General features: G+C 38.9%; 1 protein-coding gene across 34 annotated transcripts in view; it reads left to right on the top strand.

Moving 5' to 3' along the window:
* The window catches only part of LOC132605778 (putative lysine-specific demethylase JMJ16), a 31940-nt gene that overhangs the window by 10068 nt on the left and 2928 nt on the right, over nucleotides 1-18944 (top strand). For 8 of the 34 annotated variants that reach the window (XR_009569436.1, XR_009569434.1, XR_009569432.1 and 5 more), the window contains 6 exons: nucleotides 518-796; nucleotides 1157-1564; nucleotides 2777-2869; nucleotides 3150-3455; nucleotides 6923-7836; nucleotides 7918-9621. Coding sequence is in view for 2 of the 34 variants with exons in the window: in XM_060319013.1 (XP_060174996.1) it covers nucleotides 518-796; nucleotides 1157-1591 (714 nt within the window). In the remaining 32 variants the exon portion in view is untranslated. Of the gene's footprint in view, nucleotides 1-517; nucleotides 797-1156; nucleotides 2870-3149; nucleotides 3456-6922; nucleotides 7837-7917; nucleotides 9622-18944 lie in introns of those variants that run through there. The other 26 variants (XR_009569450.1, XR_009569448.1, XR_009569446.1 and 23 more) reach the window with 11 other exon arrangements.

The following is an 18944-nucleotide window of genomic DNA, read 5'->3' as shown; positions in this document are numbered from 1 at the left end:
ATGTGTGTTCTGTGAGCAGCTCCCTATCCTTAGTTTGCAGGTTGAGACTTAGCTTCTGTTAGTCCCTACTCTGGTTGAGGAAGTTAAGCTCCCGTTTGTCCATACAAATTCTTTACCTTTCTTCCTCCTCCTTTTTTTTTTTTTTTTTTTCTCCCAAAACAGCATTTGGTTATATATTGGACTGATTTATTAAAAATGAGTTTCACGTTTGATAAAGTGTTTTGAACAGTTTTTCAACTGAATTTTTTTTCCACTCACAAAATCTGAACTTTTTTTTTTTTTCAAATTAAATACATGTCCAAACACAATTCGATTTCCAAAATCCTCTTTTTCAACATTTTTCAAATATCATACTTTTTTATGTTCAGACACCTACTAACTATACTAAGAGCTACTTTATTGAGTTTAAACTCGTGTGTGTGAGTACTAGTTATCTTATTTAGAAATATATTCATGTAAAATGTGACGTTTCATTTTCTATTGGAAGTAATTTTTAATTTGTTCTATATTTGGATAGACACGGGTTGCCACTGAAGTGAGAAGACGCAAATATGTGTGTGCTTCTCTTGAATCGCAAAAGATGGAGGATGACTTTTGTGCTACGACCAAACGGGAGTGCGCTATATGCTTCTATGATCTATACCTTTCGGCCATTGGCTGCAAATGTTCTCCACATAAATATACTTGTCTTCTTCATGCCAAGCAGCTTTGTGCTTGTGCTTGGAGCGAGAAGTATTTTCTTATACGGTATGGAATAGATGAGTTGAACATCATGGTTGATGCTTTGGATGAGAAGGTAAGTTTTTTTCTGAAATTTTATTTTTAACTTACCTAATGTAACTGATTTATTCTCCATAACTACACTTTATAGCAGTACTTTTAAATAATTACAAAATATAGCTATATTTTACATTTTATAGCAGATACGTTGATATACGTATCTCTAAATTGTAGGCACAATTCTTATATGAGCGCGCATACTGTGTATTTGCTATCAGTGTATATACATTGATACTGTGTGCGCGTGCATACAGTGTATATGCTACGTTTTGGAAGAAAAAATGTTGTTACGTTGTGGGAAAAAAAAGGGGTTATTTCTTGCAAAAAAGGTACTAATCTTGCTACTTATGAAATTTTCCCTTTCTTTTTTATTAAGGTAAGTGCAGTTCATAAGTGGGCAAAAGAAAAACTTGGATTGCCTGTGTCTGACGTCTCTAAAGATGCCAGCAAGGATGGATGTATGGTACCTCCTTTTGAAATGGTGAAGGTACCTGTGATTTTTGATGTGGGACTCTCTGAGAGTATGTCTCACCGTTTAACCTCCGGACGAACATCATATATTCAACAGGATCAGAAAAATAATTTGGATCCAATATCTTGTTCGTCTGTTGGTTCAGATGCATTGACTCATCGATCACAATCGAAAGAAAATGGTCAAGATGAGAATAAAGTTTTATTGCCAAAAATATCACAGCATACTGCTGTTGGAGAAAATATTGCGACTTCTTCCAATGCAGTTCGCAAGAAGCATCTTGCTCGGGAGTCTTCGTCTACTGAAAAAAAGGTGATTATTCTGAGTGATGAAGATTAGCAACCCCAAGTTTACTGAATCATGAATGGTAATTTGCATTTACGGTACGTTAATGCACTGTAGTAACTTGTAAGTCTGTTCTTTGCTGTAAATTTGCAGATTGTAAAGCTTGAATTCTGTTACATGACTGGGAAACACTCTTTCCACTCAATCTTGGCAATTTGCTTCATGTATATCTGTTCTAGTATCCTTAGTTTTTTGAGTCTGGAAAACATTGTGTGTGATGTTATTACTGGTCTAGGCAGTAATGCCCTCCATTTAGACTTGGTAGCTTTCCTGCTATGTGGCCACATTATAAGAGACGTAAAATTCTAACATGTGCTACAGTTGTATCTCTCTATAACAACATTTCACTACAACTTCAAGTTCTTTTTGGAATCAGTTTTCATGTTATATACGTTTTCTATAACAATATTTCGCTATAGTAGCTAAAACATACTCGGAACAAATGACGTCTTTATAGAGGTTTGACTGTATATGTTCCTGGGAAAAGGATTTGATCCCTAATGGACCTACTATTCATCGAGTTTTATCGTGCACCATTGGCCCTCAGGATCTTCTGCTTATCAAAAAAACGTTGCGCACAGTGGGGATTTTGTTATGTAGAGGTCTTCTCTCTCTTGCACATAGTGTATTTTGAAGCAAGAATATTCCCTTATGTCACACTATTGGGGAGAATCCCGCAGTTGGATTGATATAGTTGAACGGAGAACCTTTTTGGCTTATCTTTCTTGTTGCAGTGAACTCGCACATTTGTTTATGCGTCAGAATTTTTCAAAATGAAAGGGCATCTGGAGGAAGGTGATGTGTAATTGATACAAACGTGAAAGAATATGTAAATATAACATTTGGAGAAATTACAACTGAAGAAATTAGAAAGCTTGCTTTTAGACATTAAGCTGAGCAGAATAAAGAGATATATTGTGTGAGTATCATCCTTCAGTTTTGGTAAGAGAGATTTGACAATTGTTGAAGCTTTGATTGATCAATGAAGTGACTCACACATTGATATTGCAACACTTTAGTACCAAATTATAGCTACCCTTAAATACAATTGTTACTTTTATTTCATGTTATTATTTTTCGTGCTTGGTGAAAATCCTATAATTGTTTATAGAACAAAATTGCATTCTGATACAATAATTGGCTATTTTCTCCAACTTATCTTGTATGTTGTATTCTTAGGTATATTCATTCAAGGTATCAAATACTCTTGCTAATATTTGTCAGTTCTATGGTTAATGCAAGAGTTTGGGAACGTTGTCAAACCACATGCAGGTGAGGTGACAAACGCCTTGTAATAAATATATAGATGGTTTGGTAACAAATTGAACGTTTGTGGTCAGGCCTAATTTTCTCCAGGGAATTTTACTTCCATTAGTGGGATAAATTGGAGTGTTCTTTTGAAAAACTGAATAGACACCCAAAGAATATGAGATATTGGTTCACGGATTAGACCGAAGAGGACAATTTTCCTATCTTAAAGTTAATACTTGCAATTAATGTACCGACACTTTGATCTTATTTGATTTTCACTTTTATCTTTTTTGGTAAGTAGGGGATCCATCGATATTGGTGAATCAAGTGAGTATGTCGTAGGAGGAGAAGAAGCACTTCCTTCTATAAAGGAATTTTAAACAAAATCAGAGCATATTTTTCCTTGGAGATCCTGCAACCACAATGAAGAAAAAGAAAAGATCAAACTTTTCCATTTGATTTCTTAAAACTTCTTTATAAATTTTATTTGTCACTTAAATTTGCCTCCCAGCCTTGTAAAACGTGTGGGTGGTAGTTGGCAGTTCTCCTATTTGTTGGCTCGGTTTGGCAGCTTCATATCCATTATGAAATAAATTGTACAAATTGGGTGAGTTTTTCTCCAACTCATACATCTACAAAGTTCACAGTGACTTATTTTGATTTTGTCAATAGATAGAAGTTGAAAACATGCCAGGTTTTTCCTCTATATATTTTGATTTCTATGCTTCCATATCCAGGATTTAGATACAGGAGAACTCCCACATTTCTTAATCTCCTGTGGAATTTGAAATTTATTGGGTAAAATATGGTTTCTCGTTACGTTTTAGGAATAAATTGTGTTCTTTCACTTGTGCTGTAAAGGAGTATATCATAATTTGTTGTGAGCTAAAGATTTGAGACTTGTATATGGTACAACTCTTTTCTATGCTCAGTTTACATATGAAGACAACATTTTGAGGTAATTTAGCATAATTTTATCTTCCATTTGATTGGAGCATATGATACAAGTTATGCCAACTGGTTCTCAATATCCCAGATATGCTCGCCCATCATTAGCTTAATTTTATCTTCGATTTGATTGGAGCATACATGATACAAGTTATGCCAATTGGTTCTCAATAGCCCAGATATGCTCGCCCATCATTACTGTTAAATTGCTGTTGAAAATTATTGCCATATTGTTGGAAAAAAAAGAAGAAGATATAAATGATAAAAGCTAATGTTGCAGGAAAAAATGACCTCCTTTCAAACATTTTGGTTTATTTATGAACTGAGTTTATACTTCCACATCTTCCACAAATCTTTATAGATACTCAACGCTTTGGTTGGTTTGTTTGTGAGCTGAGTTTATACTTTCACTTCTTTGTAACGACCCGTTCCGTCAATACTGTAAAGATTCCGAACTACCCGTAAACGCGTCATCCCGGGACTTTCCCCTCTCTAAAGTAATTACGACGGACATCTAAACTAGTGATAACCATTGTGCAGAAGGGGATCAAACATCAAAAATTCGGGTAAAGGACCCGGGCTAGGACACCCCAGCGCTCCCCCGAGCGCTATAGTCGTGGCACTCTAGCGTCAAATCCCGTTGAAGTGGTTGTACCATAATGGCGCAGGCCGCTGCAACAGCCTATCGAGCGCTGCAGCGCTACCGCCGAAGCGGTAGGTTAACCGCTGAAGCGGTGCACGCAGTGAAAATACCCTATTTAAGGAATCATTTCGGGAATTGTCCCACCTAGCTCGGGGAAAAACCAGAAATAACAGATTCCTTGGTCTTGATAGACCTTTCCAAGCCTTCAAATTCACATTCCACCTAGTAGACTACTCCTAAACCACTTAAATCTTGTTCCCTAAAGAATTATCAAGTGGGTGTTCCTAGTAAGCTAGAGTAGGAGAGATGATGAGTCAACAACATTTTTCACATAGTCCCTTCTAAACAAACCTTCCATATGCTTCATCTAGAACAAATTAATAACCCAGATCACTACATTCCTTCACCTTAAAAAGGAGTTCTTCCATGGAATTGAAAATGAGTACATTTTCCCCAATATAAGCTTAAAAATGGGTAAAACATCTAGGAGTGTTGTGGATGGAATCTAGAAATGGGTTGAGATCAAAAACCTTCCTTCGTAAATCCAAAGTCTCTTATGAAGGTTATAATGGGTATTTCAATTCTTGGACCTTATGGTTGCTTCCAAGCTATTTTGTGTGGATTACGAGGTGACGGTGGGTTGAAGGAATCGACGGATGTTCGTGGCTCCCGGTCGGCAATGAGATAGGTTACGACTTTCCCTTCGGTAGACTCCGGTTAGTTTTCCGTATTGTTGTGTAAAAGAAACGGAGAATGCATGTGTAGGACATTGGAGATATGGGATGGAGCTTTAGGATAGAATTTTCATGTGTGACTTGTTTGTTCGGGCTTGTGGCCTGTAGACTCCTTAGGTTTTGATGTGGCCTTATTGATTATCGGTGGATTTATGTAACTTGGGAGTAGTGGGCGAATCTAATTATGCCTATCGATGAGATTATTGTAGTGAATCTAAACGCTAGCTAGGAATATAAAAGGAATCACGGTAGTGAATGATGTCCTAGTTAAATGGTGACGAGTGACTCGAGTGTAGGGTGAGATTCTTATCTTAAGCAAATATGATGATTAGGGAAATGGTAATACCGTATGTTAAATGATTGACTTGATGTGTGTTGGGGCTAGCCACCCCGTTATGTGTGTTTGATTGTTCAATTGTGTTGGCTTGATGCCATGTGTAGTTGGTAGATATCGAATTCTGCTTGTTGTCCTGGTTCGGATAGGATTGACATACCCGTTGCTGGTATTTGTACTTAGATATATTGTTGACATACCCACTGTTGGTACTTGAGCTATTGATATATGTTGGCATACCCACTGTTGGTGATTGACATATGCATTGCACGCATTCTCTCATATTTATCATGCATGGCCGATACCCGGTGATGATCCGGTATCGTTGATTGAGCGAAACTGATATTTGATAAATTCTTTTACTTGAGTGATTGTGAAAAGGCTGATGTGTGAAGATCCATTTCGGAATCGTTGTTTATATGAAACTGATACCTGATAAACTCTTTTACTTGAGTGATTGTAAGGAGGCTGATGTCCGAGGTTCAATTCCGAAATTGTTGATTTGTGAAACTGGTATTTGACAGACTCTTTTGAGTGATTGTGAGGAGGCCGATGTCCGATGGTTGTATTCGGGCATTGTTGTTGCATGGCCGATTCCGATATTATCCCGGCATCATTGTTAGTACATGGACTCCGCGAGTCCCCCAGGGTGGTGCCGGTGAGACTCCCCCTGTGAGCAATTAGCCAGGGTCCCATCTGTCTGTTTGGCAAAGATCCGGGACGGGTGCCACTTAGATTTCGCGAGTCACGCTGGGTTGTGCTGCCGAGACGTCGATATTTTCGTCCGGAGTACATGTGTACACCTCATTTGCATGGCATGGCATCACATTCATACCATTATCGCATTGCATTGTATATTGACTTGGTCGAGGTGTTGTGATGATTCTGTTGTGATGATTGGATTGTGATGATTCTGTTGTGATGATCGTATGGTAATGATTCTATCGTAATGATTGGTTGGATCGGATATATTCAGACTTAACATATATGGTTTAGATGCTATACATAGGCAATGACGAACATTTGGACTCGATTCTTGTGACTTATATTGTTGACTTGTGCCTGTTAAATTCACCTAAAATTAGTAGTGTATTGTGTTAAGCGAGGTGGACATAAAGGTGTCGTAACAATGAGCTCGCCCTAAAACACGAATGAGCGACTTGGGAATTGTAAAGGTGTTGAGAATCTATATAGGGGTTTGGCCAACTTATAATTCATTGAAGATTAGTTGTGACTTAAGTTATATTGAAGCTGTGATCTACTGTTTCGGGATATGTGATTTAATTTAGTGATTATTCTCATTATTCGCGAATTCTTTACCAATATGTACTATTAACCGTTGTATGCCTATGATACTTACTCAGTACGCGTGTTTGTACTGATATTGCACTTGCTACACCCTTTTTGGGGTGTAGATTGTTTCAGGTATTTGTTGATGTGAAGAGGAACTCACGGTGCCTATCCGGAAGGCCTCCTCCCACTTCATTCGGGACGGAGGATGCGTCGTAGAACGTAATGGTAATCTGAGTCAATAGTCGCTCTTGCACCAGTCTAGACCAGGTCATGGGAAGTCGTATCAAGTCTGTAAAAAATTGTGTTGTTGTAAACCTGTACACCTTATGTCATTGAATACTTATAAATGGAATTCGGCTGTACTTCTTAACTATCAAATGCGTTTAAATGGAATGTCGTATGATAGATTCATTTTATGAATGAGAGGGTTCGCCTACCGAGGTGGGAGGGTAGGTGCCCACACGAACCCGAATTTGGGTCGTGACATTCTTACACAAATAAGGTAAAAATCTCCATACATTGTGAAACTGTCCCTAAGAATGGGCAAATTCATTCAAGGCTACAGTGCCAAAAAAAATAATCAGGTAATTGTGTGAAAAGATTTACAATTTAGCTCTTATTTGTTATGTACACAACTCTAAAGTTCCATATATATGGATTTATTTGTAACCTATTGTGCATTGCAATATTTTTTTAAGATAAGTGGGAAAAAATGCAGTAATGACAGCGACAAGACACAAATAAAAAAGGAAATTATTTTTTCCTCTTCCCAGTGCATTCGTTTTTTTTTTTTTTAATTTACATGTGAAATTCTGCTATTTGCAGTAGCAAAGATAAATACTTTAGGGATACCAAGATTTTTTATTTATCAATTAAAGATGTAATATTTTAAGGGCCTGAAGCAACTTCTTGGCATAGCTACAAGATAATGAATGAAGACAATTCAGTTGTTATACATGTTGGCAGCATTACTACGACAACACCTGAGATGAGAAGGAGAAAGAGAAAACTAGAGGTGAAAGATGAGTGAGATGAGGTTAGATGCATTCCCACTTCAGAAGTTCTAAATTTACTATCTGTTGGATTGTGTTAGTTTATTCTTTTAATTTCTTTTCAGGTCATGTAAGAGTTTCATCTGGAACAACTTACTTTTGTTAACCGGTTCCAGAATTCAAATTCTAGGCCATTGCAACATATCTCATACATATGTTGGAGCAACTAAATCTCTCTGTTTTTGCCTTTCTAGCAAACTTCCTGTATGACTTTGTTCCACAAATGAATATGATATGATATGAAGCATATTATGCAAATATTTTGTTTAATCATGTCGCCTTTATTTGCATCTCATTGGTACAAGGCACGGACACGAGCCATCTAGTTTACTACTATATAGAAGCACCAAGAGCAGGACGACCATATAATTTATTGGCACATCAAAAGTTGGACAGGTTTCTATATTCGTTATTTTATTCAAAAGTAAGGGTATTTTTGTCTTTTGCATCTGTTCTTTCTGTCACACTCTCCTTCCCGATCCTTCTTCGTTGTTCTTCACGTCTCCCAATTATTCCCTCATTGCTCTTCTGTACTCTCTCATTCCTCTTCCTCTTCTTTATCAAAACTAAGACTCTAAAGAATTCAACGTCTTCGGTCAAGCAACTATATGAATCTTTATCTCATAGTTATTTCTTACTTTGAATGGCGAAGCATTAGGATTTATTTGACATCCCAAAGTTAGTTCCTTTATTTAAGTTGTCTTTCCTTTGTGATATATTTGTTTTCATGTTCCCCTCAGTTATTCTTATTATTTTTTTTGTCAAATGATTTAATAGATAATGTAATTTGTCAGTTCACACTCTTAAATTGAAAAACAGATTCGATAAACTGAAATAGATTAATTGGATTAACTGAGTTTCTGGTTCATTTTTTTATTTTGCTAAGGTATTTGATGATATTCCTTAAACAATTTAATTATGCAAGGAAGTTGAATTCACATTTGTCTCTCGAGTTAAAATTAATCAAATAGTTTTTAGGAGAAATATTCTCTTCCAAAGCAACCTCTTCTTTCTTTGGTTATGTCCAATTTTATAATAGCAGCACATGTTTTCATATTTTATTTCTCGCAAGTTTTTTCTTCTTTGTCTTTATCAACGAAAGACTACGGGTCTGCGCCCTTACTTGCCATGTTCAATACCAGTGGTGGAGCCGGGATTTTCATCTAGGGGTTCAAAAATTCTAAAAGGTAAATACACAAAGAAGTCAGGGGATTCAACATCTACTATATATACATAATAAAATAATTTTAATTTTGAAAATACACTGTAATTTTTCGCCGACGGGATTCGAATGAACCCCTGGAGCTAACATGGCTCCGCCCCTGTTCAATACTACTAGGTAAGAAGAAAGAAAAAGAATCAAGGTGATATGACTAACTTTATTTCATTATGATGATTACACTTTGCTTATCACTGCAAAAGAATCTAGCTCATGGATCGCCTTGATTAAAATTTCCAATGCTCTAGCTTCGCTATCATGGGAATTGAATACCTTTGAGCACGACCATGGTTAAAGCTCTATAAAATTAATGTGCTTTACAGGTGTCTAGGGTCGTATCACCAAACACCAAGAGGTATGATATAAAGAGTCTATAATGTGGTTTTGAACTAATTCAACGTGACGATGCTTCTATTGAATCCCTTGAATTAATAGTCTCTGTCTTCTTGATGGTATTACGTGAAGTGTCTTGGACTGAAAATGGCTAAGCTTAGGTAACTGTGGGAGATGGAAAAAGAAAACTAAAGCATCTTGACATGTTTTGGAAGAGGTATGTTAAAAATCTTTGCTGTACTTCACGGTTTCTTTTTTCCTCATTACTTTAATATGTATATGGAATTGCAAATTTAGTTAATTATTTTTTTAGCTGGTAATTGTATTGACTTTTGGCAGATGATATTCAGAAATTCTGAACCATCTTAGAGGGTAAATTGCTTAATTTTCTGGTGTTTGTGTCCGTGCCTGTATGCTAGGCTTGCTTTAATTATCAATATACATATTGGTGTGCAATTATTTAAAGAGAAGATTGAACATTTAATGGACTAAAAGATAGAAATATATAAAGGAACTGATACTCGTGATAAAGATGAATAGGTTTGTTGACCTATTGTGTAAGAACAATTTGACTCTGCAGTGCCTTGCTGTAAAATATGACCAAACATAGTTAAAATTTAAAAGTATCGAGATCAAACAGCAACTGTCACGACCCGACTAGGGGCCATGACGGGTATCCGGGGCTAACCACCGAGCACTGCTCATACCATTACCCATCGTACTCATCAAGCGTTCATTCATTAATCTTATACTCAAGTCATAGGAAAAATCATTTTTCACTTCGAAACATAATTACCTTTATATACATAAGCCCTTCGGCTATCAAAATAATGTACATACAATAAGGACATCGTGAGATCATACTATTCACACATACACATCTACAAGCCTCTGCTAGAGTACTAGACATATGGACGGGACAGGACCCCGTCATGCCCAAAACATATATATACACAAAAGAATAAATCAATGGCAGCTCCGGAACAATGGAGTGCTCTCAAGTCAGCTAATAGCTCCTACGAGTCTGGATCATCTCCCGGTCTACCTGTGGGCATGAACACAGCGTCCAAAGAAAAGGACGTCAGTACGAACATTGTACTGAGTATGTAAGGCATCAGCAATAACAATACATCAATGAAATAAGGAAGCATCAAATGAGGAGCAACCTGTAACTGACTATCAATTAAAAAAAGAAATAATGCATGCTGGCTTACTCCATAATCATCATCATATCATGTATGTATATATGTATAAGCTGTCTGACCATATAGGTACGGTGTGATAATCATTAGCTCGCGACCAGGCCTCCCGCGTCCGGGGTACCATCTCATGCCGCCCACTAGTGGTGGCTGCCCATATCATCTAGACATGGTGTATACGCTGCCCGCCTTAGCGGTGTCTGCCCGGCCATATAGGCGCGGTGTAATATCATCATCATGTACTCGTCATAATGCATGCATAGAACTCAAAGACAGCTATACTTTATCAGGGTGACATAAGGTCGTGAACCCCCGATTCCATTATGGAGCATTCATAATCATTCTGCCTCACCTTGAAGGAATTAGCATAAAAGGTGAGTGTATACAATAAACAACATCAGTGGATCGTAGTTAACAACATTAGCTTTGTAGAAACATCATATCATGAACTCTAGAATCTTTGGACTTAAGCTCATCATCATCATGTTCATAATATCTCTTATTTTTAACTCATATGGCTATTCATGAACATAGACTCTTAGTTTTACGGAATATAGGAAATTCATGGAGAAGGAGGGAAGATCATGTCATAAGATTCATGCCTTAGAAAGAAGGGACTAGCCTCATATACCTTTTCCTTTAGCTATTCTACCGCTTGATCGTTCTCCTTCAATGCTCACGTCTTTACCTTCAAGGGAGTTCGTATTAACATTAGTTAAACGATTATAAGAACGTGCTTACTAAAGCTAGAGAAAATTGGGCAGCATTTCCTTTGTTTATACAACTTTCCCCATATTCATATCAACTCCCAAACATCCATAACAACATTCACAATATTATAAGAAACAATCATCATTCATCTACATTATCCACATTTCACAATTTCACTTCAATTCCTCCATAATCATGGTCATAGTTCACTATTGCATTTTCTCACATATAATGCTTATCCCATATTCTAAATGTCACTTATAGCATACTTACAATCACAACATATCAATCAATATTCATGATTCACTCCAAACTACTACTCAAAATCTCGTTATTCCTATCTTTGTGACTCATTTTCTATCTCCTTCCATAATCAAAGCCTTTCAACCTCTCATTACCGTAGATAGTATAGGAATAAGCCTTGAGTGGAAATACTTCTCTTGCACCAAAACCCTAGTTCACTTCCATTGGAATTCCTTCGCTTGGATGAACTTTAATGTGTCTCATACACTTGATTTTGTTGGTTTGATGAAGTTGATCATCAATTTCTCTTGGGTTCTTGTGGAAGAAGTGTGGAACCCTCTAGAATCCTTGAGAGAGATGAAGAAGTGTGGGAAATTAAATTAGTGAAGTGGGATCACATTTATATAAGTGAACTTAACTCAGCCCGTCGGGACTTCCACGGACACTTATACGGTCCGTATAACATTGCACGGCCCGTATAAGTGGTCGTGGTTCACCATCAGGCAAACATCATCTCTGCTGGGTGTTATACGAACCCTTATACGGACCGTATAAGTCGGTCTTATAACCCCATTTCCCTGAAATGATCTCCGTCGTTCGTTTGATCTCCAATCCGTGTGGAACCTTCTTGACACTTGTTTAACACCTCGTTAACTATATAAGGGACATTATAACTCTTCTCACAGACATCATTGAATCATTGCTAACTTATCACTTGTAAATCCTTTTCGATTCGTAACGTATACCTTGCCTTTCTTAGCAAACTTTCTTCTCTTACTTCGAGTGCCTTTGAAACCTCAATTAGGATCATCAAGTGTTATTTCTTATTTATCGAAACATCGTATACCTCGTGCCCTTCGCTAGTCTATTCACTGTACATGAACGGAAAATTTTTCCGAGATGTAACATTCTTCCCCCCTTTTGGAACATTCGTCCTCGAATGTTAAGTTCTCGGGAATTCCACGAAAATTTCGCTAGAGTTTCCCCTATAATATGGCACTACCATCTTGTCACAACAGTCCATAATAACATTGCCTCACAAGGCCACAAGACAATAGCAATATAAGCTGGTCACACACAGCCCATATGCATAAAAAGAAAACATACATACCTCATAATCTCGATGTTTCATCGTGGATCTCTTCTGGGGGCTGAATTAAGTGCGGGTATTTGGATTTCATACTCTCTTCTGCTTCCCAAGTCATTTCTTCTCGGTTGTTATTTTGCCATAAGACTTTAACTGAGGCTACTTCTTTATTTCGAAGTCTCCATAGTTGCCTATCTAGTATGGCAACGGGTACTTCTTCATAATCCAATTTTTCCGTCACTTGAACATCATCTACTGGAAAACTCCTCGTAGGATCTCTGATACACTTACGGAGCATTGAGACATGGAAAACTGGATGGACTAATTCAAGTTCTAGAGGCAAGTCTAATTCATAAGCTACTTGACCCACCCTGCGGATAATCTTATAGGGTCCAATGTATCGAGGACTTAACTTTCCTTTCTTACCAAATCTCATCACTCCTTTCATTCGTGACACCTTTAAGAATACCCAATCATCAACTTGAAATTCTAAGTCTCGCCGACGGTTGTCCGCATAAGATTTTTGGCGACTTTGGGCTGTCAATAATCGATCTCGGATCACCTTGACTTTTTCTACTGCTTGCTGAATTAACTCAGGGCCTATTAGCTATACTTCTCCTATTTCAAACCATCCAATTGGGGATCTGCACTTCCTTCCATATAGAGCTTTATACGGAGCCATTTGGATACAAGAATGGTAGCTATTGTTATATGCAAATTCAATAAGGGGTAAGTGGTCATCCCAGCTACCACCAAAATCTAGTACGTATGCCCTTAGCATATCCTCCAAGGTCTGAATGGTACGTTCGGTTTGCCCATCAGTTTGCGGATGAAATGCCGTGCTGAGCTTTACTTGAGTACCCAAACCTTCTTAGAAGGATTTACAGAACTTAGCTGTAAATTGCGCTCCTCTATCTGTGATAATGGATATCGGAATACCATGGAGTCGCACAATCTCCTTGAGATACAACCTTGCATAATCTTCTGCTGAGTATGTGGTTCTGACTGGAAGAAAATGAGCTGCTTTCGTCAATCTATCCACAATCGCCCATATAGAATCATACTTGCTTCGGGAACGAGGTAATCCCACAATAAAATCCATATTGATCACTTCCCATTTCCAAGTAGGGATTTCCATTGCTTGCAGTAATCCTCCTGGCTTTTGATGTTCGATTTTCACTTACTGGCAATTTGGACATTGAGCTACAAATTCTGCTATGTCTTTCTTCATGCCATCCCACCAATATATTAACTTGAGATCATGATACATCTTCGTTACACCTGAGTGAATAGAATACTGAGAATAATGAGCTTCTTCGAGGATTCGATGACGTAATTCTGCAACATTCAGAACACATAGCCTACCTCGGTATCTAAGAATTCCATCCATAGAAGTTTCAAATGGAGACTTCTCTTTTTCACGAAATGTGCCTCTATAATGGCTCAACTGAGGATCTTCATATTGACGCTCTTTCACTTCCATATTCAGGGACGAAACTGTGGGATTATTAATACCAATTCCTACACTACCTGAATCAATTAGGCGTACTCTAAGATTAGCTAGTTGGTAGAGCTCATGAATTAATTCTTTCTTCCCCGGAGGAACTTCACATAGGCTGCCCATCGATCGGCGGCTAAGCGCATCAGCTACTATATTTGCCTTTCCGGGGTGGTATAAAATACTCACATCATAATCTTTCAATAATTCTAACCACCGCCTCTGCCGCAGATTCAACTCCTTCTGTTTGAAAATGTATTGAAGACTCTTGTGATCTGTATAGATATCAACATGCACACCATACAAGTAATGTCTCCACATCTTTAATGCATGAATAACTGCAGCCAATTCGACATCATGAGTTGGGTAGTTTTTTTCATGTTTCCGCAGCTGTCTCGAAGCATAAGCGATGACTTTACCGTGCTGCATTAACAAACATCCTAACCCAATACCGGAAGCATCACAATATACAACATAACCATCTGGCCCTTCCGGGAGTGTCAAGACTGGGGCTGAGGTTAATCTGTTCTTTAACTCTTGGAAGTTGCGTTCACAAGCATCATTCCACTGGAATTTGGCTGACTTTTGGGTTGCTTCGTCAATGGGGCTGAAATAGAGGAAAATCCTTCTAGGAATCTTCTATAATAACCTGCCAATCCCAGAAAACTACGGACTTCTGTAGGCGTTGTAGGCCTTGGCCAAGTCTTCACAGCTTCAATTTTCTGAGTATCAACTCAAATGCCATCATCTGAAATAACATGACCCAAAAATGTCACAGAATTCAGCCAAAACTCGCACTTTGAAAATTTTGCATACAATTCTCGAGTTCGAAGAATTCCAAGAACAATACGTAAACGGTCTGCATGTTCTGATTCTGTGCGAGAGTATACCAGAATATCGTCAATGAATACTATTACGAATAAATCCAAGAGAGGCCTGAATACATTATTCATCAAATTCATGAACACTGCCGGAGCATTAGTTAACCCAAATGACATCACCCAGAATTCATAATGGCCATATCTCGTTCTAAAAACTATTTTGGGAATATCTTCTTCTTTAACTCTCACTTGGCGATAACCTGACCTCAAGTCTATTTTGGAAAATCACTTGGCACCTTGTAATTGATCAAACAAATCATCAATCCTTGAGAGAGGACATTTGTTCTTTATCGTCACCTTATTCAACTGCCTATAATCGATACACATCCGTAGAGAACCATCTTTCTTTCGCACAAATAGGAGTGGTGCTCCCCACGGTGATGAACTAGGCCTAATGAATCCTTTTTCAAGCAAATTTTTCAATTGTGCCTTTAGCTCTTTCAATTCTGCAGGAACCATTCAGTAAGGAGGAATAGAAATAGGTTGGTATCCGGTAACACATCAATGGAAAAATCAATCTCTCTTTTCGGTGGAAGACCTAAAAGTTCATCTAGAAATACATCCGGGAATTCATTCACTACCAGAACGGACTGGAAAGTTGGCGACTTTGCTTCAGTATCATGAACTTGGACTAAGTGATAAATATAGCCCTTAGCTACCATATTTCTTGCTTTAAGGTAGGAAATAAACCTGCCTCTTGGAGATGCTGTATCACCCTTCCATTCAAGCACGGGCTCTCCCGAAAATTAAAATCGAACTACTTTCATTCGGCAATCAACATTAGCATACCATGAGGCCAACCAATCTATACCTATAATCACATCGAAATCTAACATTTCCGGCTCAACTAAATCATCTTTAGTTTGGCGGTCGCATATCATAATTACACAATTTTTATACACTTATCTAGCTATCACGGGATCACCAACCGGAGTAGATACCTCAAAAGGTTTAATTGGCTCGGGTTTCACCCTAATACGACCCGCAACATACGAAGTAATATAAGATAGGGTAGAACCCGGATATATCAATGCATACACATCATGGGAAAATACGGATAATATACCTGTAATCACATCCGGGGAGGACTCAAGATCTTGTCCTCCGGCTAAAGCGTACATACGGGGCTGAGTGGCACCTGAAGTAGATGCTCCCCCTCTCCCTCTATCTCGACCTGCTGGGATCTGGGGAGTCTGCCCTACCGGGCGCACTGAAGAAGAACCAGCCGCTGATCCTGTGAGCTGGACCCCAATTCTACCACTCATCGATGGGCAATCTCGCATCATGTGCCTAACTTGGCCACAGATATAGCAAGCATCTGAACCTTGGCGACACTGTCCGGAATGTAATCTACCGCACTGGCTGCATTGCGGTACTGGGGGTCTCCTCTGGCTATAATCTCCCCCAAACTGAGAATCTGAGGCCCTCGAACTCTGACCCTGTCCTGAACGAAAGGAGCGATCAAATATCCTACCTGCAAATCGTGGAGGCGCACTAGTCGCCGACTGGCCTGAGTGTTTAGAATATGTCTGCCTTCATCCCCCTCTATAATCACTACCTGCCCCCATAGATCTGGCCCTCTTGCTTTGCCCTCTATCAATATCACCGATCACCCCTTTGCGGATGTTGTTGTCCTTCTAAATTCTGGGCATGGGCTTGAATGCGGGAAATATCCATCCCATCTTGCAACGAAGCCGTCAAGCAGTCCTTGAACAAATGTGGCCCTAATCCACTCACGAATCTATGCACTCTATCCCCCATGTCGGCCACTATAGTCGGGGCATATCTAGCCAATGAATTAAACTGAAGGTTATACTCCCGGGCACTCATATTTTCTTGTTTTAGATTTAAGAACCTATCCGCTCTAGCTCAGTGGACCTCGAGTGGCAAATAGTGGCCGATGAAGGCATCTACAAATTCTTACCAAACGGGAGGAGGCGCGTTCTCTTTTCTTGATGATATAAAATTATTGTACCATAATACTGCCATATCTCGGAGTCTATATGATGCCAACTCCACAGATTCAGTTTCGGAGGCATGAATAATCTTCAATGTTCTCAACATTTCATCAATAAAGCCTTGCGGATCTTCATCCGGTTTGACCCGAAAAACTCTGGAGGATTCAAACTCATGAAATCACGGGCTCTGATACTAGCTGCCCAATCACTTGGACCCGCATTCTGCCGCTGTGCCTGGGCAGCAACTAACTGCGTCAATAGATGAATAGCCTCGGTCACTTGTTGACCCGAAGTAGCCGGTGGAGGAGCTGGAGGCATAGGAGCTGGAGCTGAAGCTCCCTCTTGTTCTTCTAAATTGGGCGGAGTGGAGGAAGTATTAGATGGGGCCTCATTATGTGATTCACCCTCTTCTACATTCATTGGTGGCTCTCTTTCTACCCGTTTTTTCATCGTAACCTTGCCCTTCTGGGCAGCTGTAGCTTTTCCCTTTGGCGGCATCTCTGAAATCATAATGCACTATTAGGGAGGAGAAAATCTTATACACGGCTCTATCGCACGATCTCGTAAGAAGAAGAATGGTCATTTTTCCTAAATGCCCTGTAGCCTTCTGTATATTAGTGTGGCGCGCAACACACCATAAACAAAACTCTACTAGACACGGCTCGTAGACACTTCCTAGGACTGAACTGCTCTGATACCACTTTTGTCACGACCCGACTAAGGGCCATGACGGGTACCCGGAGCTAACCACCGAGCACCGCTCAGACCATTACCCATCGTATTCATCAAGCGTTCATTCATTAATATTATACTCAAGTCATAGGAAAAACCATTTTTCACTTCGAAACATAATTACCTTTATATACATAAGCCCTTCGGCTATCAAAATAATGTACATACAATAAGGACATCGTGAAACCATACTACCCATACATACGCATCTACGAGCCTCTACTAGAGTACTAGACATAGGAACGGGACAGGACTCCGTCATGCCTAAAACATATATATACACAAAAGAATAAATCAATGGCACCTCCGGAACAATGAAGTGCTCTCAAGTCAGCTAATATCTCCTACGAGTCTGGATCATCTCCCGGTCTACCTGTGGGCATGAACACAGTGTCCAAAGAAAAGGACGTCAGTACGAACATTGCACTGAGTATGTAAGGCATCAGCAATAACAATACATCAATGAAATAAGGAAGCATCAAATGAGAAACAACCTGTAACTGACTATCAATTAAAAAAAAAATAATGCATGCTGGCTTACTCCATAATCATCATCATATCATGTATGCATATATGTATAAGTTGTCCGACCATATAGGTACGGTGTGATAATCATTAGCCTGCGTCCAGGCCTCCCGCGTCCGGGGTACCATCTCATGCCGCCCACTAGTGGTGTCTGCCCATGCCATCTAGACATGGTGTATACGCTGCCTGCCTTAGCGGTGTCTGCCCGGCCATATAGGCGCGATGTAATATCATCATCATGTACTCGTCATAATGCATGCATAGAACTCAAAGACAACTATAATTTATCAGGGTGACATGAGGTCGTGAACCCCCGATTTCATTATGGAGCATTCATAAGCATTCTGCCTCACCTTGAAGGAGTTAGCATAAAAGGTGAGTGTATACAATAAACAACATCAATGGATCATACTTAACAACATTAACTTTGTAGAAACATCATATCGTGAACTCTAGAATCTTTGGACTTAAGCTCATCATCATCATGTTCATAATATCTCTTATTTTTAACTCATATGGCTATTCATGAGCATAGACTCTTAGTTTTACGAAATGTAGGAAATTCATGGAGAAGGAGGGAAGATCACGTCATAAGATTCATGCCTTAGAAAGAAGGGACTAGCCTCACATACCTTTTCCTTTAGCTATTATACCGCTTGATCGTTCTCCTTCAATGCTCACGTCTTTACTTTCAAGGGATTTCGTA

The sequence above is a fragment of the Lycium barbarum genome, chromosome 8 (assembly GCF_019175385.1).
Source record: "Lycium barbarum isolate Lr01 chromosome 8, ASM1917538v2, whole genome shotgun sequence".
In the NCBI taxonomy this organism is placed as follows: Eukaryota; Viridiplantae; Streptophyta; class Magnoliopsida; order Solanales; family Solanaceae; genus Lycium; species Lycium barbarum.
This window is presented reverse-complemented; position numbering and strand designations above follow the sequence as displayed.